The sequence below is a fragment of the Typopeltis vanoorti genome, chromosome 7, assembly GCF_054136105.1.
Source record: "Typopeltis vanoorti isolate ZY-2024b chromosome 7, IOZ_Tvanoo_1.0, whole genome shotgun sequence".
NCBI classification, from domain to species: domain Eukaryota; kingdom Metazoa; phylum Arthropoda; class Arachnida; order Uropygi; family Thelyphonidae; genus Typopeltis; species Typopeltis vanoorti.
In genome coordinates, this window is record NC_143555.1 from 155980473 (window position 1) to 156007237 (window position 26765).

At 38.5% G+C, this 26765-nt stretch overlaps 1 protein-coding gene across 2 annotated transcripts in view; it reads right to left on the reverse strand.

The window, feature by feature from the left end:
• The window catches only part of LOC150105231 (spondin-1-like), a 716059-nt gene that overhangs the window by 137982 nt on the left and 551312 nt on the right, over positions 1-26765 (reverse strand). The window contains exon 13 of one of the 2 annotated variants that reach the window (XM_090395547.1): positions 17020-17184. In XM_090395547.1, coding sequence (XP_090251673.1) covers positions 17020-17184 — 165 coding nt within the window. Of the gene's footprint in view, positions 1-17019; positions 17257-26765 lie in introns of both variants that reach the window. The other variant, XM_090395546.1, reaches the window with a different exon arrangement.

A 26765-nucleotide genomic window follows, 5' to 3' on the forward strand; every position in this document is an offset into this window, starting at 1 on the left:
TTTCTCTCTAAGAGTTAACTATTATTATTATTATTATTATTATTGTTCCGGGAAACTCCAAGGAGTCGACAGACTCATCGAGGGAGGCCCTAACATCATGTCAAGAACAACTATTCAACATTCACACAGTATCTATCATACCTTGCCTTGAACTCATTCACGGTCGTTGCACCCACAACAGACTCTGGAAGCTTATTCCACTCATTTACCACTCTCCAAGTAAAGAACCTAGCTCTAACACCCTTGTCAACCACACTCTTGCCCAGCTTCCATGCATGGCCCCTAGTCCTCCCACCACCAGTCATATTTTCAAAAATATCTTCTGGATCAATCTTATAAAAACCCTTCAGTAATTTGAATGTCTCAATCATATCACCCCTCCTTTGCCTATCGTCAAATTTCTGAAACCCACAAATCCTCAACCTATTCTCATAAGGTTCATTCCACAGACCTGCTATCATCTTGGTCACTCGTCTCTGAACCCTCTCCACTTCCTCCCCATCACGAAGAAACCCTGGTGCCCATAGCTGGGCACAGAAGTCCAGATGGGGTCTTATCAAGGCTCGATACAGAGGAACAACAACTTGTTCGTCTCGGCATGTTAAAGTATTTTTCAGAAGCCAAGTGATTTGGTGAGCTGTTTTAGTTACTTTTGCAATGTACCCCCTAAACTTCAACTCCCTATCCACCAACACTCCCAAATCCCTGGCCTCATCAATCTCCTGGAGTATGATTCCACCAATGTGATATACTGCTGCTATTCTTTTTACCCCAAAGTGCATAACCTTACACTTTGCCACATTAAATTGACATCCATTTTTCCTAGCCCAGTCCTCCAACCTATCCAAATCATCCTGTAAAATTTTGACATCTTGTGCACTCACAATTGCTCTACCCAACTTTGCATCATCAGCAAACAAGTGAACACTTCCTCTCAGATCCTTTCCAATATCATTGATGAACAAATTGAAAAGCAGTGGTCCAAGAACAGAGCCCTGTGGCACTCCACTAGTCACAAGACGTCTTTTAAACTCCACTCCTGAATAAACCACTCTTTGATATCTCTCCTTCAACCACCCTCTTATCCATCTCACCAACCCTATATCTATACCCATCTGCTCCAGTTTATTGATTAGGGTTCCATGTGGTATCCTATCAAAGGCCTTGGCAAGGTCCAGTAGTATCACTGTAAACCCATTACCCTTATCCAGTTCAGCCGTCACTGTGTTATAAAACGTGAGCAAGTTACTGAGGCATGATCTACCCTTCACAAAACCATGTTGTCCCCCATACAATATCCCATTTTCATCTATCCAATCCTGTATTCTTTTCTTGACTAATTTCTCTAAGACCTTGACAATGATTCCTGATATGCTAATCGGTCGGTAATTTACAACAGCAGTCTTGGAACCACCTTTATGCAGTGGAACTATTTTCCCCTCTTTCCACCCGCTTGGGACTAACCCAGACCCGAGACTCAAATTAAACAAAATGGTCAAGGGTACTGACAATTCTTTAGCTGCTTCTCGTACAACACGAGCTGGTATACCATCCAATCCCACAGATGTATTGACATTGAGGTTATGCAATAGAATATTCACCTCCACTTCATTAACCACAATTCCCGTATAATCTACTGGTTTATTCCTTTCTGCAATGTCACCACCTGGATGATATACTTTTGCAAAGTGCTCACTCAGTAACTCAACTATCTCAACTGATTCAGTTACCTCCCTACCATCAGCATTCTTTAAAATCAATCTGCCATGTACATTTTTCCTTTTACTTGCTACATCTAAAAAACTGTTTAGGATTCACTTTAGCCTGCATGGCCAATGTTCTTTCGTAATCCTTTTTTGCTTTTCTTACCACACTCATCACCCTTCTGGCCTGCGCTTTATACCGTTCATGTGCCTGCGGGTCACCCTTCTCCTTAAATTCCCTCCATAGTTGTTTCTTTTTTTGCAACTCAAGCTTAATGGTGTTATTCATCCATTTAACCCCTACTTGATTTATTATTCGGACTCTAGGTATACAGTCAGCCATTGCTTCATGCAAGCACTTCTTAACTACCTCCCATGCACTATCAACTTCTAGTCCTTGCACTTGTACATGCCATGGCACTGAACCAATCAAACTCCTAAGTTTGTCATACTTTCCAGCCCGATAATTCCACATGTACCCTGTCTTAAATGAAAATTCTACACCTTTAGCCACCTCCCAAGTTAAGACCCTATGATCACTCTCACCGATTGGTGGCAATGTGGTCATATTTGTTACAGCCAAATCCTCAGATGTAATTACTAGGTCAAGCACTCTCTGACCCCTAGTATTTTTCATTACATGCTGTCGCAGATAGTTATCCCTTAATAACCGCATAAAATCCAATTCCTTCCTCCCGTGTGTCCTCTCCTCACTCCAATCAGTGCTACCATAGTTGAAATCTCCCATAATAATTACCCTCCTTCCACTCATTTCTTCTATTTGCTTGTGCATACTGTCACCACCATCTTTTCCATCACCTGGTTTATAGCAGCACCCAATTGTATATTTAGTTCTCCTAGCCACAATCTCACACCAAATGGCCTCAAATGTGCTCTTTTCTCTATCCTGCAATTCAACTTCTATTCTCCTTGGCTGGAGCTCATCAGCTATTATCAACAATACTCCTCCCCCCATTTTATTCTCTCTGTCATTCCTGAACACACTATACCCATCACATTCAATCCCACTAGTTATATCATCTACAGTCAGCCATGTTTCACTAATACCTATAACCTGTGGTCTGGAAGTGCCAACCATAGCCAAAAACTCTTCGTTCTTGTTCCTAATACTCCTAGCATTAGTGTACATGAATTTAAGACCCCCATTAGCCCCAACCCTACCTTGATGCCTTATATTAACTATCCCACTCAGATTTGTTGTCCTTATTTGCTCTGGCATATTATATTCATTCTTACATTCAACTGCCTCCATAAGGACTGTATTTCTACTCCCCCCCCCCTAACAAATCTAGTTTCCCTGAATTTGCACATCCACTACATTCAGCAACACTTTCTCAAGTCTTCTTACACCGTAACCATTCAAATGCAATCCATCCATCTTATATAGATCCTTTCGCCCATCAAACTCACTCCACACATCCACAAATTCCACACCACTCGTCATACATAAACCACGCATAAAGTCATTCGCAATTATAGCCCTCCTTTTAAACATTTCACTGTCATACCGTGGCAAAAGACTAATCATTCTAACTCTCTCACTCTTTTCTTTTGCTACCTCAAACAATTCATTCAGGTCTTCTATCATTTCCATTTTATCTCCTTTCAAATCATTCGTACCTGCCACAACAATCATTTCTTTCACCCTTTCCTTTTGCTCTCTAATAGACGCAGTTACGTCCTTTATGGTCGCACCAGGTTGGTACGATTTTGTCAAATCCTCTACTAACACACCTCGTACTAACGAGTCTCCATACAGCACTCTATCCTTCATTTTGTTCATGTTCACATTCCTACGTCTATTTTTCCTGTCATACCTTTTATTATTGGTTGGTTCATTCAGTCTACTTTTGTTCATGCACTCTAACTGCTGTTTTGCTCTTTCTATCGCACTATTCAACAACGCGATCTCACTCAATGCATCTATCTCATCTTTTTTGTTCTCTGAGAAACCATTTATACTATCATTCACACTTTCTACATTCACACTCTCACAATTTTCATGTACAACCTTGCCGTTTCTTGTCATATCCCTATTTCCTTCATTCTGAAGGTTGACAAAAATATCACACTCACGATCCGAAATACACTTCAATTCCTCATTCTCCCTACATTTTCTACACACATTCAATCCTTTATTATCATCTAACCACACTCCGACCGCACTCCGCAAAGCGTACATTTCACAGCTAGTACACTGACTCATTTCTTTTATGCTACCGTTCTTTGATAACGATGGCGAACCTTCATTACTGGCCGCCATTTTCCTTCGCACAGGTACCATATTTATTTGCAACTTGTTTTGTCAAATTATACATTATAACTATAAACAGGACTATAGGTAATCCTGAATCCTAAATCTAAAATAACAATTGTAATGTTAAAAATAGGACATCATTGTTACTGAAAGAAGACTATTTATAAGAAAGAATGTTTTTCTCTTGTTACCTTAAATAGAATTTAGCTTTGATGTAGTTTCTAAATAATTAATTAATTTGATTTTTTTTTTTCACTAGAGGTCATGCCAGTAGAATAACCGGTGATCAAATCACTGTTTCTCTAGCTTACTGTGTGTAATGTAACTCTTGCATATACTCCAGATGATGATGATCGTAATATGAAGATCGAAATGTCGGGAAATTAAAAGAGTGTAGCAGGAAAGGTTGTGAGTGTGTTACCCAGGTATAATGATGATGAGTTGCGATGGAGAGCGAGCCAAAATCATGAATTGTATGTTGATGGAGCTGTGTGAGGAGAAAGGAATGGAGTTTGTGGATGTATGGCATGTGTTTGAGAGAAGAATAAAATTATACAGGCGTGATAGGTTGCATTTAAATGGCTTTGAAGTGAATGTGCTGGAGAAAGTGTTACTGGATGAAAGTACAGTGCATGATGCATGCCAGAGATCAGAAGGAAGAGATGAAGAGAAAAATCAGGAGAGTGGTACTGAAAAGACAGCAGTGCTAGAGGTCAGGGAGGAAGAGAGAATGGGAATACAAGAGGAACAGGGAAACAGGGGGAGCTTGGGTGTACAGGGAGACATGGCATAGAGGGAGTGAGTGTTGGAGGTGGCAGTGAGTGTGTGTGTGTGAAGATGGAGTGTATTGCAGTGTGGATGCAGAGGTGGAGACTGGGGAGGTATATGTGGTAAGTGGTGATAAAGGTGATCACAACCAACATATAGCTTGGATAGGACTGGCTAGAGACCTAAAAGTGAACTTTTGTGTTTATTTATAAATGCCAGAAGTATCAGAAATAAAGGAGATGAAATGATTTCAGTGATTGAGTTTATTCGCCCCCAAATCATTGAAATAAGTGAAACATGGTTGAATGAAAATAATATAGTAACAGGAATAGAAATGGAAGGTACAGTATTTTTCGTGAGGATAAAAGAGGGCAGGAAGGGAGGGGAGGGGGAGTGCTGCTGATGATAGCAGGGGAATTAAGTCCACATAAGGTAGACATGAAAGGGAGAAATAGTGGCAATGGTTATGAGGCAGTATGGTGTAACGTGGAGGTTGAGAGGAAGGCATATTTAGTTGGATGTTGCTATAGGCCTGGGAATGTGGAAAGTGGTGATGAAGAAATGTATAAACAACTTGGATTAGTGAACAAAGGAAGGGTAATTATTATGGGTGATTTTAATTATGGCAGTATAGACTGGAATGAAGAGATAGCATTTGGGAATAATGAAAGTGAATTTCTCGAGTTCTTGAGAGATAACTATCTCAGGCAGCATGTAAAAAAAGGCATGCAAGGATCCAGAGTTCTAGATCTCATCATTTCATCAGAGGATGTAATGGTCACAGGGGGGGGGGTTTCATGTTTTCCTCCAGTTGGTGAAAGTGATTCATGAAGTAATCACCTGTGTTGTGGCTAGTCATATGCAGGCTTGTGTGAGGAAAGGATATATGTGGAATTATAAGGCTGCTGATTATGACAAGCTTAGGAGACAACTTGGAGCTATAACATGGAATGAGGAGTTGAGCAGTAAGGAAATAAATGCTGCATGGGAACTTACAAAGAAATACATAAGAGCATCAATGTACGAATGTATCCCAAAGGCCAAAAGACTGAATAAGGTTGTTGTAAAATGGATCAATGTGGAGCTTAAGCATGAAATCTGGAAAAAGAAAGTCCAAAGGACTTTCTTTTTCCAGATTTCATGCTTAAGCTCCACATTGATCCATTAAGTACAAGATGAATAATGATAATCAGTTACATGAAGAATATAAAGAACAAGCCAGGAGAGTGACTCAGTTAGTAAGGAAAACAAAAGTTGAGTATGAGCAGAAATTGGCAAATCAGGTTAAGAAAATCCCTAGAGAGTTTTTTAGATATGAGCAAGTAGAAGGAAGAATGATCATGGAAAGATGAAGTAAAGGGATGAAAGTGGTAGAATGGTAACTGCTGCACAAGACATTGTTGAGTTATTCAGTGATCAATTTATAAGTGTGTTTTATCCTGATCAGGGTGGAATCATAAGGAACTTAAGTGTAGAGGACATAGGAGAGGATAGCTTAATTGTGAGTGCGCAAGAGGTATTTGAGGAAATAAATAACTTTAATGTTAATAAGGCGATAGGATTTGATGAAATATCACCACGCATCTTAAGGGAATGTTCCAGGGAACTGGCAGTAGCATTGGCATGCCTGTTTAACAAGAGTTTTGCAACAGCACAGGTTCCAAGAGAGTGGACGGATGGCAAAATTGTTCCACTGCATAAAGGCAGTGATAAGGCTGTAGCTTCAAATTATAGGCCGATCTGTATATCTGGAGTTGTGGTGAAGGTCCAGGAGAGATTGGTGAGAAGTAGGATACAGAAATGGGTTGATAACAGCGGTATTCTCTGTGGTTATTCTCTGTGGTTATTAGCATGGGTTTGTTAAGGGGAAATCATGTTTCACTAACTTGTGTACTATAACAAGGTGACAAATACCTTGGACAGAGGAGATGCATATACAGTGGTGTACTTGGATTTTGCAAAGGCTTTTGACTGCCACATGATAAGCTGTTAATTAAATTGAAGGAGATGGGATTGGATAACAGACATCTGTGTTGGATCAGTGACTGGCTGTCAGATAGGTATCAGAAAGTTGTATATGGGGGTGCAGTATCTCGAAAGGGAAAGATCACCAGTGGTGTGCCACAGAGGTTAGTTTTGGGGCCATTGCTGTTCAATTTGTATGTTAATGATATTCATTTGGTTTAACTAGCGATATCCAGCTGTTTGCAGATGATGCAAAACTGGGGAGAGAAATGTACAGTCATGCTGATGTTAATGCCTTACAAGAGGATTTAAATAGATTGCATGAATGGGCAGATAAGTGGAACTGTCAGTTCAATGTTGCCAAGTGTAAGGTTTTGAGATTTGGTAAGCAACGATGGGATGCCAAGTATACACTTGGTAGGGAAATGTTAACAGAAGTAGAGGAGATGAGAGATCTAGGAGTGATGGTGGACAAGGACCTGAAATTCAAGGGTCACATTGCATAAGTTGTGAAGACATCACATCGAATAATGGCAATGATGCGGAGGACCCTGACATGCAGAAATAGAGAGGCTATGATGCCATTGTATAAGGCCTTGATCAGGCCTCATATGGATTATTGTGCACAGATTTGGTCACCAGGTTTTCATGGTAACGAGGATATGTTGGAAAGGGTACAGAGAAGATTCACAAAGGTGGTCAGTGGTCTTTGGAATGTGGAGTACGAGAACAGGGAATGTAAGTTGCAGAGCCTCTTGAATAAGAGGAAGAGGGGGGGGGGGATATGATCAAGACATATAAACTGGTCAGGGGTTGTTATCAGGTAGACATGGAAGAGATTTTTCATAGAGGTGGAGAAAAGAAAGTAGAACAAGAGGCCATTGCTGGAGGGTGTGAGCAAAGGAGTGAGAAGCAGATTCTTTGCATGGAGGGTGGTTGGTGAGTGGAATGCATTGCCTGAGTATGTTGTGGACGTGGACACATTGAATCAGTTTAAGACGCAGTTGGATGAGCATTGTATGCAATAGTGAGTACCTCCCACGATGAGTCTCTGACTCCATGGAGGTCGGGTGTTGATAATAATAATAATAATAATTTATATCATGGCTGCAAAGTCCATAATTTCTAAAATGAATAATAACCTAAGTTTTGCATAAAAATTGCATATAAAGTACATATAAAATTAATAGATTATTTAAATAAACTTCTTGTAAAAATGATGAATATAAGAGATATATTTAAAAAGTAATGAATGAATAAATAAACAAATATATGAATATATATATATATATTTTGCTGGCCTGGTTGGCCGAGTGGTTTGTGTATCTGCTCTCCAGCCAAAAGGCTGCGGGTTCGAATCCTGCCATGGGCATGGATGTTTGTGATTGTCTGTGAAAATACTAGTGGTGGTGGTTGGCGGTAGATGGCATTGCTGTAGATGTGGTCCATTGTAGTTGGTGGATTGAGTGGTGGAGACAGAACTGTAGAGTAGGTGCCCTCCCTCAATGAGTCTTTGGACTCCCTGGAGGTTTCATGTAATAATAATAATATAAATAAATAAACATATCTCTATGTATATTTGTCATCATCATCATCAAATTTCTGACATGTGTTAAAAAATATGTTTGTGTAAAAATTACTTATACATATAATGGATAAATAATAGGTATTAGGGAGAATTCAAAGTCATAATTTCCAGAAGTTTCAAATTTTTAGACTATCGCTGCAATTTTGAGTAGGTTAATTGCAAAGACTTCATTGCATTCTTTGAAGAGTCTCTTGGGTTTGAAATGATAACAATGTATCTGGTCAAAATGGGGGAGATTACAGGAACAAGGAATCTGGTATACTCCTGAGTGAGCTAAGGAATATTGTTTGCCTTTAGTGGAAGATATAACTCTCTAGGAATTTTCAGCTGACATACTTAGTTTATTTGACCTTGCTGTGCCCTCTAGATATGTTTGTAACAATGTAATCTCTATATGTAGATGAAATGAGCATTGGTTTCTCCCTTGTTACAACAGTTATCCAGTTATTTCATTATTATTATTATTTTCACACCTCCATGGAGTCAAAGACTCATTGTGAGAGGTTCCTCTGTTAAACACACAACTCATCATACCTTCCTTAAATATCTACATTCTGTACAGTTACCACACTCTAAGGCAATGTAGTTCAATCATTCATCACTCTCCATGCAAAAAACCTGTTTCTAACTCTCTTGCACACCCCCTGCTTATACAGCTTCCAGGGATGACCACTTATTCATCCCATATTCTTCTTAAATATTAATCTGATAAAAACTGATTAACAACTTATATATCTCCATGATACTCCCCCACACACACCAACTCCCCTTCTGCTATTCACCAGACTCTGCAATTGCATTTTCTCAACCTTTCTTCATACTCAACATTCCAGACTTAGTCACCTTTGGACCTTTTTACAGAACTCTTCATCCATTTGAAAACCAGCTGACCAAATTTGTGAAGAGTAGTACATCCATATATATATATATATATATACACCCTCTGTCCAAAAAGAAACCAAACTTTTCGAAAATAGATGAAACTAGTGGCACCATCTGTTGTATCTTTTTGTTGTCGAAAGTGGCGAGCTTCATTAGCATTGTGTGAACTGTTTATGACATTTGTTTCATTAGAAGCAGAGTTATAATGCCAAGAGTGACAGTGTGTTTTGACGAACGGTCGGTCGTCACGATATTAATGCTGTATGCGACGAATTCTCGCTATCAATTGCTTCAAAACTTCAAGATAAAACTCACCATTAACCGTTTGGCCAGGCGGAACGAATTCTTTGTGGATAATGCCCTTGGAATCGTAGAAACAAATCAGCATTGTCTTTACTTTTGACTTCTCCAAGCCAATTTTTTTTTCGGATACCCCTCTTCTTGTGGTCTCCAATCAGCACTCTGCCATTTTTTTGGGGCTCATACTCACAACACCATTTCGTCCCAGTAACGATCATTTCAAGGAAGTTTGAGTCCTTACGAGCAGTTTTTAATGAGGTCCTTTCATTGTTCAATTCGATACATTTTTTGGTCTTCGGTCAACTTGTGGGGAACAAATCACGAATTCAATTTACGAAGGCCCAAACTCTTGGTCAAAATGTTGTGCACAGTTGATTTTGAAATCCCCCAATTCATCTTCAATCAATCTCATCAATTGACGATTTCGGGTTTTCTTTGATGAAATCACGTACTTTTTGGATGTTAACTTCACTCAGTCCAGTTTTTGGACAGCCCGGCTTTTCATCGTGGAAATCGCTTAAACCACTCGTAAACTTGAGTACGGGATAAGCATTCATCACCGTATGCTTTTTGAAGAAATTGATGCGTTTCGGTAAAACTTTTACCAAGTTTAACACAAAAGTCAATCACAGCTCTCTGTTTAAAACTCATTTTCTGACGATTCATCAAAACACACTGTAACTCTTGGCACTATAACTCGGCTTCTAATGAAACAAATGTCATAAACAGTTGACACAACACTAATGAAGATTGCCACTTTCAACAACAACAGGTGGCACCATTAGTTTCTTCTATTTTCGAAAAGTTCAGTTTCTTTTTGGACAGAGGGGTGTGCATAGCCTAATCACAGCTTAATACAATGAAATCATAAACTTCCTTATTTCTACAAGTGTCAGTGTAGTTCTCATCACTGCCAGAATCTGGTGTGCTGTCCTCAAAATTTAACAGTGTTGTAAATTTTAGGTTTTTGGACACCATCATCCCCAGATCCATAATGTCCTCCACCTTCTTCAACATATCCCTACCAATTGTATACTCTGCACTCTGTCTTTGTTTTTCGAATTTTAAAACCTTACACTGTTAGCCCCACCCCATGCCCATTTGCTCTGATTATTCAAATCCTCTTATACAAACCTAACATCTACTATACTCCTCACAGATATTCCTAGCTTTGAATCCTCATCAGACAACTAAATATTACCATTCAAACCATCCCCGATATCATTAACATACAAGTTAAACATTAATGACTTCCTCTTTCGAATTAGGAATATATAACTTCCATAAGAATGTCAGTAGTCAGTGGGAAGTGGTCAGGAATTGTTTGAGAGAAGCAGTATCAAATGCATATAACTTGCTGATATCAATCTGATAACCAATCTCCAATACAACACATGAATCTATTATCCAACCCTAGCCATACAGGTTTAACTAATTAACTTATCGTGTGGAATTCTATGGAAAGTTTTCCCAAAATCTAAGTACACCACTGTGTATACATCTCCCTTGTCCAGTCCACTTGTCACTTTATTGTAATAAGTATGTGGATTACTAAAACTTGACTTCTCTTTAGCAAATCCATACTATCCATGAAAGAGAATGCCACTGGCCCACACTAACCTCCGACCAAAGGACTAGGAGTCTGAGAGCAATAGATCTAGTAATAGCATCAGAAGATATATCCATGAAAAAGGTAGACACTCTGACTCCAACTAGGGAGAATGACTATGCAATTTTATTCTGGGAGGTTGCTAAATGTAAAATTCTTTGTCAAGAAAATATTTATGTTGAATTATAAAGCTGGTAATTATGACAGACTTACGAGGCATCTTGGGACAGTACCATGCTTTGAGAAGTTACAAGGAAAAAATGTCAGTAGCCAGTGGGAAGTGGTCAGGAATTGTTTGAGAGAAGCAGTATCAAATGCATACCTGCAATTGAGAGGATAAACCAAGTGGGAGTTAAGCAGATGAGTAGAGAAATAAATCAAGAACTGGGGGGGGGGGGGACATCATGAAGGGAATATAAAGAAAAACATGATCAGCATACTCATGAGCACTACAAAGTGCAAGCAAGAAGGGTGGCTAGTATTGTAAGGAAGGACAAATCAGAATATGAGAGAAAATTATTTAAGCAAGCCAAAGTAAATTCAAAAGATTTTTTTCATTATGAAACAAGTAATAGGAAAAATGACTATGGCAGGCAGGAGGTGACAGAGGCAAAAGAAATAGTTGGGTTGCTGAGTGATCATTTTGCAAATTTGACTCATCCAGGTGGAAATTTTGCTGTTACTGATTATTATTATTAATATGTGACACCTCCAGGGAGTCCAAAGACTCATCGAGGGAGAGTATGCCAACAGCATTGAACGATTGATCCTCTTCTAACTACTAACTGTGCTCAAACTTGCTTAACTTTTTGCGTGAGCCATTAGTAGCAGAGGTTCTACCAATCGAACAATCTTTGCTGGCAAAATTTAGTAGCAGAGCATGATATGACAGATCCATGTCAAAATTGAGGTAGATGAACAGAAGGTTCTCAGCATAAGGAAAATAATCAATGTGAATATAGCAGTGGAATATGTCAGCCCATATAATATGTGAATGTGCAAGAAAATTGGCATTACCTCTGATGAAGTTGTTAAATATAATTCAGCTCTGGCAGAACTCAAAGTGATTACATTTTATATTACAAAGCAGCTACCATTACATAAAGTTAGCTCCAAGACAAAAGTAGCAAATTTTCAGACCAGTTAATATTTCAGTAGTGGTAGTCAAAGTATTGGAAAATTTGGTAAAAAGTAAAATCCAGTAGTGAGTGGATAGGAATATGACATTATATTGGGGGGGGGCATGTAAAATCCAGTAGTGAGTGGATAAAAATATGATACTATTTAAGGGGGCATCACGGCTTTTTAATTACTAAGGCCTTAGTAATTTCTCACATTTTATAATAGAATGACAACAGAATTAGATAAAGGAAATACCTACACACGATACTGCTTGATTTTACAAAGGCATCTGGCAAAATACCACATGAAAAACTATTGCAAAATTTGAGTAAATGGGAATAGATATGAAGCTGATATCTCGGATGGGGGGAATGGCTAACAGACAGATACCAGACAGTAGTGGTGGAGGGCAATCTAGGAGAATGAGAGTAACTAGTGTAGTGCCAGAGGATTCTGTACCAGGGCCACCACTCTTCAGTTTGAATATTAACATTATAAGGAATAAAGCTATGATTTGGCTGCATCTTGACTACTGTGTACAAATTTGGTCTCACTTGGATTTCTTGGAGATCAGGAAGTAACAGAGAGGATTCAGAGATGTGTGACCAAGCTGGTGGTGGGTCTGTAGATCCCTGCCTATAAGGATAGGTTGAAGGTGTTGGTTGTAAAGTTCAGTTGATAGGTGGAAAAGAGAGTCATGCCAGCAACTTATAAGATAAAGAGGTTTGGTTTTATAAGATTGACACAAAGGAAAATTTTCAATATATGACAAATAGAGAGAGAGAGAGAGAGAGAGAGAGAGAGAGAATTAGGGGTTTTCCATTGAAGCTGTATAAGAGGGTTAGTGGTGTGCTGACTAGGTTTTTTGCATGGAGAGTGAGTGGAATGAATTGCCAGATTTAGTTAGAAATGCCCTGACAGTGAATAAGTTTAAGAATAGGTATGATAGGTTTTTGTGTGCATAAAAGTTAGTGTGGGTGTCCCACAATAAGTCTCTGGTCTCCATTGAGATACCCATGATGATGATGATAATAATAATAATACATTTTCCATTTACATGTGCTCTTACATACTCTGTAACAAGTTTTGTGTTCCTCTGCCCATTGGCTATATTTATAGTTTGTTTACTGTTATGCTTATTTTATGGTTACTTATTTATAGCTATGATGGCTGTTTATAGTATATTGCATAGGATCCTGATAGTATTGTGAAACTGATTGAGAGCAGTAAAAAGCACTGTATGACAGTGCTTTCTACTGCCATATAACATCTGTTCATTCCACTCTTGTATCATGTAACTGTCTGTTCTTTTTTATCTGTTAACGCTGATAATGTGATGAGAAACTCATCATAAAATATAAATGTTTTATATTAAATGCTTTGTCTTTAGTAAAATATATGGGTAGGAATTTCATCAACTGATTAATATCTTCTCTTATTGCATATTCTCACCTTTCAAATCATTCATGCCTGCCAAAAACTAATCAAATCTTTTACTTTCCCTCTCTGAATACTAACAACTTAGATAACATCCTCGATCTTTGCACATGGAAAAAATGCTTTTGTCACATCTTCATCAAGCACACCTCTTATCATATAAGCTCCATACACCTTTCATTATTCCCAATTTCTTGCTCTTTCATACTCTTTGTACTCATGCTTTCCTTTCATTCTCCTCCTTGATGTGCCATATGCTAGTCACTTCTCAAATTACTTGAGATTATGTTTGGTCCTGTGAAGGATGTTGTAAGTGCACTATTTCTCTCCTCACTGCTAACTTCTCATTCTGAATTCACCTCTTTCAGACTCTTATTAATATTCATTCATTACTATTATTATCCAGGCCTCCATGGTGTCAAAAGACTCATCGTGGGAGGTCATTTTTTAGGAAACACAAAGTTTATCATACCACACCTTCAACCCATTGACCGATCCAACTCCAATCTCTCTTGTGCACAGCCTTCTTTCGTGACTTCCAGGGATGGCCCCTTGTCAACGCTCTTTCCCGCTGTTCCACCAAGTGAAAGAACTCTCCAATGTCTACCCTGTAATTGCCTCAACAGTTTAAAAGTCTTGATCATATCACGTCTCCTTCTTCTATCCACCAAACTCTGCAGTCCACATTCCCTCAGTCGATCCTCATAACTCATATTGTACAGTCCTGAAAAAATCTTTATTATCCATCTCTGTACTCTTTCCACAGTCAATTTATCCTCTTCAAATCCTGGGAACCAAATCTGAGAACAATATTCTAAGTGTGGTCTGATCAGAGTCTTATACAACGGAATGATAACTCTTTTATCTCTGCAGGTCAGCGTCCTTCTCAGTATTGCAGCACTCCTTTGAGTTACCCTCACCACCTTTGCAATATGCTCCCTGAATTTCAGTTTTCTATTAGTCATCACCCCCAGATCTCTTGTCTCTCCTACCTCCTCCAGTACAGTTCCTCCAAACAAGTATGCATCCTCCCATCGATGGATCCCAAACCTCAAGACTTTACATTTTGCTGCATTCAACCGATATCCCCTTTCATCTGCCCATCTGTCTCGTTTCTTCAAATCTTCTTGCAGGGCTGCCACATCTGCACTATTACTAATAATCCTTCTAAGTTTCACATCATCTGCAAACAACTGAGTGTCCCCTTGCAATCCATTGACAATATCATTGATATAAAGGTTGAGCAATACACTTCCCAGTACTGAGCCCTGTGGAACCCCACTTGTAACCTTCTGCTTTGTTGATATTGCCCCACCATACACAACTTTCTGATACTTATCAGTCAGCCAATCCTGAATCCATTTGACTAACCCGACATTTAAACCCATGTGCTGCAACTTAAATATCAGCTTATCATGTGGCACCCTATTATTCATTTCTTAAACTACATTCCCTTACAACATTTTCAATTTCAAACCTTTTCATTTTTATTATTCATCCCTTTTTTTCTCACTTTCAACATCCTCACATTTCTAGTATTCAATCACAAAACACTTATTATTATTATTATTATTACCCCAAGACCTCATGGAGTCAAAGACTCATCTGGGAGGTCCTATTATCACACACACACACACACACACACACACACACACACACACACACACACACACACACACACACACAGCTCATCATACCGTGCTTTGAACACATTCAAACTCCTTGCACACACCACACTCTCAGGCAAGGCATTCCAATCATTCACAACTCTGCACGAAAAAACCTGCCTCTCACTCCCCTACTCACACCCTCTTTATACAGTTTCCAGGGATGACCTCTAGTTCTCCCCTGATCTCCCACTATTTTCTGTAGAACTTCTCCAGCATTGATCCTATAACAACTGCTTACCAACTTGTAGGTCCCTATCATATCTCCCCTTCTCTTTCTCCTATCCACCAGACTCTGCAAATTACATCTTCTCAATCGTTCCTCATACTCGACATTCCAGAGGTCAGAAACTACCTTAGTCAATCGCCTTTGGGCCCTTTCCACCATCTCTTCATCCTTCCGAATACCAGGTGACCAAATCAGGGCACAATAGTCCATGTGTGGCCTAATCAAAGCCTTATACAATGGAACAAGAATCTCCCTACTTCTACACGTCAATGTCCTCCACATCATTCCCAGAAGCCTTTGTGTTGTCTTCACAATTTTAGCTATGTGTCCTCTAAATTTCAGATCCTTATCCACTATCACCCCCCAGATCTCTTATTTCTTCCACCTCCAACAATATATCCTCACCAAGCATAAATTTTGCATCCCATCTTTGTTTTCCAAATTTTAAAACCTTACATTTTGCAACATTGAACTCACATCTCCATTTCCATGCCTAATCACTCAATTTATTCAAGTCTTCTTAAATAATCTTCACTTTATAATCTTCTTATAAATCTTCACCTATATCGTTAATATACAAGTTAAACAGTAATGGCCCCAAAACAGACTCTTGAGGCCCTCCACTAGTGACTTTCCTTTTCCTGGATATCGCTCCCCCATACAGAACTTGTTGATACCTATCAAATAGCCAGTCTCCAATCCAATGTACTAATCTAATATCCAACCCCATCTGCACTATTTTGACTATCAATTTATCATGAGGTACTCTATCAAAAGCCTTTGCGAAATCTAAATATATTACTATGTATCCTTCTTCTCTGTCCAAGGAAGTGGTCCCTTTATTGTAATAAGTAAGGAGATTACTAAAACATGACCTCCCTTTAACAAATACATGCTGTCCTTCAAAGATAACACTTCCTACATGTCCTCTCTTCACTCCCTCACACTCACACACACACACACACACACACATACATACAAAATCCCTCATGTTGAACTCTTACCAAAGAGACCTTTGCTACTGTTTTTCTTCTTTGCATGCCATCTAAAACACTGTTTATAAAATATACATGTTAATAAATCTTGCATAAAAAGCACAGAGAATTGAATGGTTATAAAACAAGGAAAATACCACTAGTAACAATCAGGAATATGATGAATTTTTAAAACAAAATCACTTATCTGTATGATGTGTTCATGTAACACTTCACAAAACAATCTCCTCTAGACTATCCAACTTATATATTTTTAGGATCCCATTATCTGTAGGCTGAATACAGAATTTGAAAGGGTATTTCAAGAAATTATAATATAACTTGAAAAAAAATTCATTTTGGTAGTCATTGTTGGTTACTTTTAATATGTCTCTTTAAATTACAAGAAGTTTTGTTAATTTAATTTTATATCATTAATTATGAAAAAATAACTATTTCCTATACTGTAGGTAATGAATAAAAAGACTGCAACCTACGACATGGTGGATTATCCTTGCACTTTCTTCTCTGCACTAATTTCCGGGGACATGGTTTTCCTCCATTTTCTGGATTCAGTTTTATCATTCTTCTACGTTCTTTGCGTCCATTACCACAGGTATGTGAGCAAGGTGTCCACTCAGACCAAGAGGTAACTACACAATCTATAACAGGTTGAGTTTTTTGATCTGTGAAAATTCCTGAAGTAGTCAGAGCTGTCAATGTGCTAATTGGAGCTGAAAAAAAAATATTTAGTAATCAGCTCCAATTGGCACCTTGACACCCCTAACTATTCAGGAATCTTCAATTAATAAGATAATGATATAATAAAATATAAGATAATAATGCTAACCAACTAACTAACCATGCATTTCATATCAACTCTGTCTTAATTATAATGCTAAATAATTCAAATGAAGTTTAACACTTACATAATTTATTTTAAAAAATTCTAAAGATATATATAAACAAAATAAAGTTAGGAAAAATTAGCAGATTTGAAAAGTACTACAAAGTAATGGCCTATGTCTATTCCCACAAAGGGAATAGACATAGGCCATTAGATCTGTTTAAGTTAGGAAATGAAGTAAAGTTTTACAACATTTCTTTATAAAGACATTCTATGAGGAAACACCTTTTATAAAAGAATCCTGTCTTGTTCAATAAACTCTAGGCTTAGTGTCGATAGCATGCTCCACAAGTCCAGTCTGTTCATGCTTATGGTATTTCATATAAGACTTGTATTCTTCAAGGCTAATAAAAATAGATCTTCCAGTTTGCCCAAACTAAGATAATCCACAAGACCAAGGAAACTGGTAAATGCCTGGATAACTGAGAGGTGGAAGATTGTCCTTAGCAGAGAAACGTGTAGAATTTTCTGATGGGGCAAAAGGCAATAAAAATATTCAGTAGTTTTAAAACTTTCACTATGCATTCAGCACTGCATGCACATAAGTGATAGGAATGCATGTTATTTATACTGTACAGGAAGAAGTAAAGATACCATAACTGTTAAGAGCTTTTTTTATGAAATAATTCTTAAAACCATAATACAATATAATATAATATGTTACAATTCTTTTTGTAAAAGTTCGTTTGAAGAACATAATAAAGAATGAGCATGATGTACTAAAGTTTTAATAGTTCCAGCCTTTTTACTAGGATGGTGATGAGATTCAGTGTGAATATAATAGCTATATGAGTATTCTTCTGAAAAACTGAAAAATGTAGGCTACCATCTTATTGGTGAAAAATTAAAGGTTATTTGCTTTAGTTATTTGGTTAATTGCTTATTTACTTCTTCTTCTAAGGTGAATTAGATCCTGGGATGAAGGGCATTTAATTTGGGAAACTACTGTAACTCAAAGAGCCATTCCAAAGTGCAAAAATATCATCCACAAATCTGTACCAATGTGAAGGTGTAGGTGAAAGGTTATCAAAAATATGGTGTTCAGAGTATTCCATTAAGAAATTGGCAATAGTAGGAGAAATAGGATTGCCCATGGGCTGTTTCTTTGATTTTTTTTTAAAAGAGAAATGACCAGAATGTATTACAAATTCAAATAGTTAAATATATATTTGAAGGAAATTGTTCTTGAAGTAACTCAATGGTGTCAGATAAAGGAATATCTGTAATCAAGAATACAACATCTAAACTAAGTATAGTATCTGAAGTATCCTGATGAAGATAAGAAATTTTATTTTTAAAATTAAAGTGTTTTTATATAAGTAGCAGTTCTTCTAGTTGAAGTAACAAGTAAAATGGATAAGAATTTAGAAATCTTATAAGTGAGATATATCCTATACAGTCTATGACTGATCTTAAAGAACTGGCATATTTTTTATTATATCCATTATTATATCATTAATATTAATATTAACGAAAGATGAGCGAGTGGCGTTGTATGGCGACTCCATTATTAAAGGCATGCTAGAGGATAGAATGCACAAGGTATGTTTTCCAGGCAGTAAAATGAGTAGAGGGATTGAGACACTGGATATGAGGCAGGAGCAAGCAAAAGAGTTAATAGTATTAATTGGTACAAATGATTTAAGAGCGTCTCAGAATGGATATCAGGAGGCTGCTTGGAAGGATAAAAGAGAATAGTGTGACAGGAAGAGTGGTCAGTGTGTTGCCTAGGTATGACTGTGGTGAAATGAGGCGGAGAGAAAGGATTATGAATGATATGCTGGCTGAAATGTGCGAGGAGATTGGAGTACAGTTTGTTAATGTGTGAAATGAGTTTGAGGGATAAAGTGAGCTGTATGGGAGCAATGGACTGCATTTGAGTGGTTATAGTGTGAGTCGCTTGGAGAGACTGCTGCTGGAAGGTAGAGAAGTGAATAGAGAGAATGAATCAGATCGAGAGGGGAGTGATGTGGAACAGCAGAAGAGTAACACAGGAGAGATTGAAGATGTGGATATGAATGGGAAAATGAGTGGTAAGAGTATAGAAAATGAGAGAATGGGTATGCAAGAGGAGCAGGGAAATGGGAAGGCTCAGGGTGGACAGGGGCGCACAAGCGTGAGAAAGGTGGATGCTCCAAGAGGAGGTGAGAGCATGTGTAGGCAGGAAAGGAATGGGATAACCAGGGATTAAGAGGAAACAGTTGGAATTGAAAAGGGTTCTAAAATGAAGAAGCGGAAAAGGAAATGACCTCAGTCAAGCATGGAGAGATCACATCGAGTGAGTGGTATCAGTGGAACTAGCTGTAGATCCAGAAATGAGCTGTTGTGTTTGTATACATTTGTATACAAATGCTGACACCCAAAGATTGTCGGAATAAGTGAGACATGGTTGGAAGAGGATGACATCCTGACAGGAATAGAGATGGAAGGGTATGATGTGTTTCGTGAGGATAGAAGGGATAAAAAGGAAGGGGGGGGGGTGCTATTGATGATAGAAAAAGAGTTATGTCCATACAAAGTAGAGATGCAAGACGGAAATAGTGTTAGTGGTTTTGAGGCAGTATGGTGTGAGACAGAGGTGAAAGGAATCGAATACTTGGTGGGATGATGTTATAGAACAGGTAATGTGGATGGTGGTGATAGTGAAATGTATAGTTAAATTAGCCAAGCAAATAAGAAAAGGGTGATCATTATGGGTGATTTTAATTATGGCAATATAGACTGGAATGATGAGATAGCAACTGGAAGTAAAGAAAATGAGTTTCTTAAGTTTTTGAGGGATAAATATCTCAATTATCCCACAAAATGAGGTGTCAAATCATCCACCAATTTGTGAGAGTGACCATGAGGTGATTACTTGGGTGGTTGCCAGCAGTGTGAGGACCCTTTTAGAAAAGGGTATATGTGGAACTACAAGGGAGGGGGGGGGGATTATGAAGAGCTCAGGAGACAGCTTGTGGGTGTAGCGTGGAATGAGGAATTAGCTGGAAAAGAGATCAATGCAGCTTGGGGGATTTTCAAAAACTATTTAGTAGATGCGATGTCTAAATGCATTCCAAGGGTGAGAAGGTTAAATAAGGTAGGTGTGAGATGGATGAATAAAGAGATTAAGCATGCAATACAGAGAAAAAGGGCATTGTGGAGGCAGCATAAGAGAAGTGGAAATAACCAATTTCATGGGTCTACAAAAACCAGGCAAGGAGGGTGACTTGGTTGGTGAGATGAACAGCAGTTAGCTAATGAAGCCAAAAAGAAGCCTATGGAGTTCTTTCGATATGTAGCCAGCAAAAGAAAGAATGATTATGGAAGGATGACATTGATTGGAGAAAATGGTATAAAGACAGCTGTTGCAGAATATGGAGCTTAATGAGCAGTTCATAAAGATCTTTCAATCTTGTGAATGTGACTTCATGGAGAGATTGAGAGCAGTTGATGATGGGGAGGAGAGAGACTGACTGTAAGTGAGCAAGAGGCGTTTGGGGAGTTGAGTAAACTAGATGTAAATAAGGCTGTGGGACTTGATAATATATTACCGCGTATTCTGTAGGAATTGTCAGGTAGTTGACACCTGCCTTGACATATTTTTTTAATACGAGTCTAGCACTTGGTCAAGTTCCTAAGGAGTAGAAGGAGGGCAAGACTGTGCCACTTCATAAAGGAGGTGATCGAACTCAAGCATCAAACTATAGGCCTATCTGTATGTCAGGTGTTGCGGTTAAGTTGTTGGAGAAGCTTGTGAGAACTAGGATCCAGAGTTGGGTTGACAACAAGGGTATTATCTTTGATGGATAGCATGGATTTGCTAAAGGGAGGTCATGTTTTAGTAATCTACTTACTTATTACAATAAAGTGACTGCTTCCTTGGACAGAGGAGAAGGATACACAGTAATATACTTGGATTTCGGAAAGACTTTTAATAGAGTACCTCATGATAAGTTGACAGCCAAATTAGAGCAGACGGGGTTGGATATTAGATTAGTGCATTGGATTGGAGACTGGCTATCTGATAGGTATCAACGAATTGTGTATGGAGGTGCAATATCCAGGAAAAGGAAAGTCACTAGTGGAGTGCCACAGGGATCTGTTTTAGGGCCATTACTGTTTAACTTGTATATTAATAATATTGGCAAAGATTTGGATGGAGATATTCAGTTGTTTGCAGATGATGCAAAGTTTTGACGAACCATAAAGAGTAGTGAAAATGTTGTGGCCTTACAAGAAGACTTGAATAAATTGAGTGATTGGGCATGGAAATGGGGATGTGAGTTCAATGTTGCAAAATGTAAGGTCTTAAAATTTGGAAAACAAAGATGGGATGCAGAATTTATGCTTGGTGAGGATATATTGTTGGAGGTAGAGTAAATAAGAGATCTGGGGGTGATAGTGGATAAGGATCTAAAATTTAGAATCCACATCGCCAAAATTGTGAAGACAATACAAAGGCTTCTGGGAATGATGCAGAGGACACTGACATGTAGAAGTAGGGAGATTCTTGTCCCATTGTATAAGGCTTTGATTAGGCCACACATGGACTATTGTGACCAGATTTGGTCACCGGGTTTTCAGAAGGATGAAGAGATGTTGGAAAGGGTCCAAAGGTGACTGAGTAAGGTAGTTTCTGACCTCTGGAATGTTGAGTATGAGGAAAGATTGAGAAGATGTAATTTGCAGTCTGGTGGACAGGAGGAAGAGGGGAGATATGGTAGAGATCTATAAGTTGGTAAGGGATTTTTATATGATCAATGGTGGAGAAGTTCTACAGAGAATAATGGGAGATCAGGGAAGAACCAGAGGTCATCCCTGGAAACTGTATAAAGAGGGTGTGAGTAGGGATAGTGAGATGCAGGCTTTTTTTGTGTAGAGTTGTGAATGACTGGAATGCCTTGCCTGAGAGTGTGGTGTCTGCAATGAGTTTGAGTGTGTGTATAAGACACAGTATGATGAGATGTGTGTGTGATAAAAGGACCTCCCAGATGAGTCTTTGACTCAATGAGGTCTTGGGGTAATAATAATAATAATAAATTAAAGCAATTCTCATAATGACAACAATATACACAATATGGTTATATAGATGTGACAAGATATACATAAGAAATAATCACAGACCAATACAAAGCAAAAAGATAAAAAGTGGCAATGGAAGCAAATAGGTCTGATATCGGAAGAAGGAAAAATAAAAATAATACTGATAAAGGAATCGCCTTTAGGGGAAGGGATAATCCAACCTGATAACCCATACTCGGAAAAGTAAGAATAATTTTAAACGTAGAAAGTCCTAATATAATAAAGAAAACTAAAATGACAATATGGCAAATGAGTGAATTACATGAATGTAGGTCAATACTTGTATTTACATAACTTGTAAATAGTGTAAACTATAATGTATGTGTGAAGTATAATGTACGTATATAATGTACATACGTACTATAATACAATGTACAAAGTATGTATAGAATGGATAAGTTTATCAGTCTGTAAATATTAACAAATATGTATTATAATGTGTGTTCTATAATACAATGAACAGAGTATGTATAGAATGGATGAGTTTATCCGTCATAAATATTAATGTGTATGTTATTCAACACAAAGTACATATATAAAAGTTAATTATGTCAGTATGTAAATGTTAACGTACATGTAATTACATACTGCAACAATGTATTTCGAATATGTTATTATTATCAATAATGTATTAGTAAACCAAAGAAAAAGCAACAAGCAGACTATGTAAATATTATATACAGATTGTAAATATTTGTATATATGATTTCTGAATGTACACATCTGCAATTGAATACACTGGTTCTTGTCTGATCACTGAAGTTAAGTAGCATTGGACCGAACAGTACTAAGAAGGGTCCCACCTGGGAACACTGGGTGCTGCTGGCTTTTTTTGTGAAGACATCACATCGGATAATGGCAATGATGTAGAGAACCCTGACATGCAGAAATAAAGATGTTATATGCCATTGTACCTTGATCAGGCCTCATATGGATTATTGTTCACAGATCTGGTCACTGGATTTTCATGGTGATGAGGATATGTTGGAAAGGGTCTGAGAAGATTCAGTTGTTAGTGGTCTTTGAAATGTGGAGTGCAAAGACAGATTAAAAGAATGTAAATTGCAAAGCCTCATGAATAGGAGGAAGTGGGGGGATATGATTGAGACATATAAGCTAGTCAGGGGTTGTTATCAGGTTGACATGGTAGAGTTTTTCATAAAATGGGAGAGGTGATAGAAGAGAAGAGAATGGAAACAGTAGAAGAAATGGAATGAGAGAGAGAGAGAGAGGCATGGGAGTGCTAGAGGAGGATGAGAGAATGGAAACAGTAGGAGAGACGGAATGAGAGAGAGAGGTATGGGAGTGCTACAAGAGGAGAAAATGGAAACAGTAGGAGGGAGGGAATAAGAGAGAGGTATGGGAATGAAAGAAGAGGAGAAAATTTAACCAATAGGAGAGAGGGAATGGCAAGAGCTATAATGTATGGGGACTCAATGATCCGTGGTGTTCAAGATAGGATGCATGAGAAGTGTTTGTCATGAGGAAATAGAAAGGGTGGCTTTGGCAATTAAGAGAGGTGAAAGGGTGGATGAGATGATTGTGATGGTGGGAACAAATGACTTGAGTAGTGGTGTAAATAGGGCAGCGAGAGATATGAGATTCTTGATTGAGGTGGTACGAAAGAAAACACAGAGAGGAAAGATAGTGTGTGTGTGTGTTGCCCAGGTATGATAATGACAAACTGAGCAGAAGAGCAGTAATATTGAATAATATAATAGCTAGAATGTGTGACAAGAGAGGACTGGAATATGTGGATGCTTGGAGTGCATTTGAGGACAGAGAGGAATTGTATCCAAGAGATTGCTTATATTTGAATGAGGAAGGACATAGGCATCTGGAGAGATTGCTTTTCTGAAAAATCAGTGTGTACCAGGGAGGATGGTAACAGGGGTGGCCTCTTGTAGGAATGGGTACCTGGGAGAAGGGGGACGACATCAGGTAACACTGAGCCCAGTGGAGTCTAGAGGGGATAATGCTGGGTATAGAAACAACGGCATTTATATGCTATATACTAATGCCAGGAGTATCCGGAATAAGGGAGAGGAATTGGTGGCGCAGATAGAATCAGCCTGGAAAAAAATTATTGGGATCACTGAGACGTGGTTGACAGAAGAGGATATAATAACAGGAATAGAAGTCGTCGGGTATGGCATTTTTTGGCTAGATAGGAAGGGAAAGCGTATTGGTGGAGTACTGCTGTGATAAGTGATGATCTATGTCCTCTAAGAGTGGAGATTTTGGAAGGCAGTGACACTAATGATTTTGAAAGCATATGGTGTCAGGTAGAGGTGGGCAAGACAGGATATTTAGTGAGGTGTTGCTACAGACCCAGGAGTACAGAGGGTGGGGACCAGGAAATGTTTAGACAGTTGAGTTTGGCAAGTGCAAGAAGAATGATTGTTATGGGAGATTTTAACTACAGTAGTATAAATTGGGGAGAGGAAGATGCATGTAGCAATAAGGGAATGGAATTTCTAGAATTCTTGAGGGACAAATGTCTTAAGCAACATGTAACAGAGGGAACAAGAGGTTCAAGAGTTTTGGATTTGGTTATAGCATCAGAAGAGTTGATAATAACTGAGATGACATCTCTCCCACCAGTTGGAGAGAGTGACCATATGGTTTTGACTTGGAAAATGAAGAGACATGCAGGAGTATCAAAGAGATGGGAACTTATGTGGAATTATAAGTCAGGTGATTATAATAGTCTAAGACTTCAACTTGGGGAAGTTTCATGGAGGGAGAAATTGAAAGGCCGGGATATCATTAGTGCGTGGGAAATTATGAAAGAATATTTGTCAGCAGCAATGGTAAGTTGTATACCACGGGTGAACAAGAGGACACAATTAGGAGTAAAGTAGATCACAAACAATATTAAACAGGAATTGCATGCGAAAAAGAGGCAGTGGAAGAGATATAAGGAGACAGGTGAAGAGGAGATGCATGAACTGTATAAGACACAGGTCAGAAGATCGACTAGAATGGTAAGGAAGACGAAACTGGAAAATGAGAGGAGATTAGCCCTAAGATCCAAACAAAATCCTAGGGAATTTTTTAGCTATGTGGCCAGTAGGAAGAGAAATGACTGTGGAAGAATGATATTGTGGTATACAAATGGGAATAGAGTAACTGATGGAGAGGACATAGTGGAATTGTTCAATGAACACTTTATTGGAGTATTTCATCCCGGAGGAGTCAGTTTTAATATTAGAGGGATAGGGCAGGTTCGAGGTTTAGAGGTACAGGAGCAGAGTGTGCTTCAAATACTGAGTACTCTGGATGTCAGTAAAGCTGTGGGACTGGATGGTATTTCACCACGAGTTTTGAGAGAATGTGCTAGAAAACTGACAGTGCATTTGACCTGGCTTTTCAATGAAAGTCTGGCTGTGGGAAAGGTGCCATTAGAATGGAAGGAAGGTAAGATAGTGCCATTGCATAAGGTAGGTAGCAGACTGAAAGTGTCTAATTATAGGCCAGTTTGTGTATCATCAGTAGTTAGTAAGATCTTGGAGAAAGTAGTGAAGGACCATATACAGCATTGGGTAGATGAGGGTAATGTTATCTGTGAGTGTCAACGTGGATTGGTGATGGGGCGCTCTTGTTTTAGCAATATGCTAGCCTTTTATGATAAAGTTAAATGTGCATTAGATGAGGGAAAGGCATATACTGCCATTTTCTTAGGCTTAGTGAAGGCATTTGACAGTGTGCCACATGACAAGCTGATATTTAAGTTGCAGCCCATGGGTCTGGATGTCAGATTGGTCAACTGGATTCAGGATTGGCTGTCCGATAGGTATCAGAGAGTTGTGTATGGTGGAGCAGTTTCATGGAAGCAGAGTTTCATGGGTTACAAGTGGGGTCCTACAGGGCTCAGTACTGGGACCTATATTGTTTAATCTTTATATCAATGACATTGTCAGTGTATTGCAAGAGGATATTCAATTGTTTGCAGATGATGTAAAGTTGGGAAGGATTATTAGTAATAGTGCAGATGTGGCAGCACTGCAAGAGGATTTGAATAAGCTAGATAGATGGGCAAATGAATGGGGGTGTTGGTTTAAGATTTAATGCACCAAAATGTAACGTCTTGAGGTTTGGGAAACATCGATGGGACACTGCATACTCTATGGGAGGAGTTAAACTGGAGGAAGTAGGGGAGACAAGAGATCTGGGGTTGATGTTTGATATAAACCTGAAATTTAGGGGATATATTGCAATGGTGGTGAAGGTAACACAGAGGATTGCTGCAATAATGAGAATGACACTGAC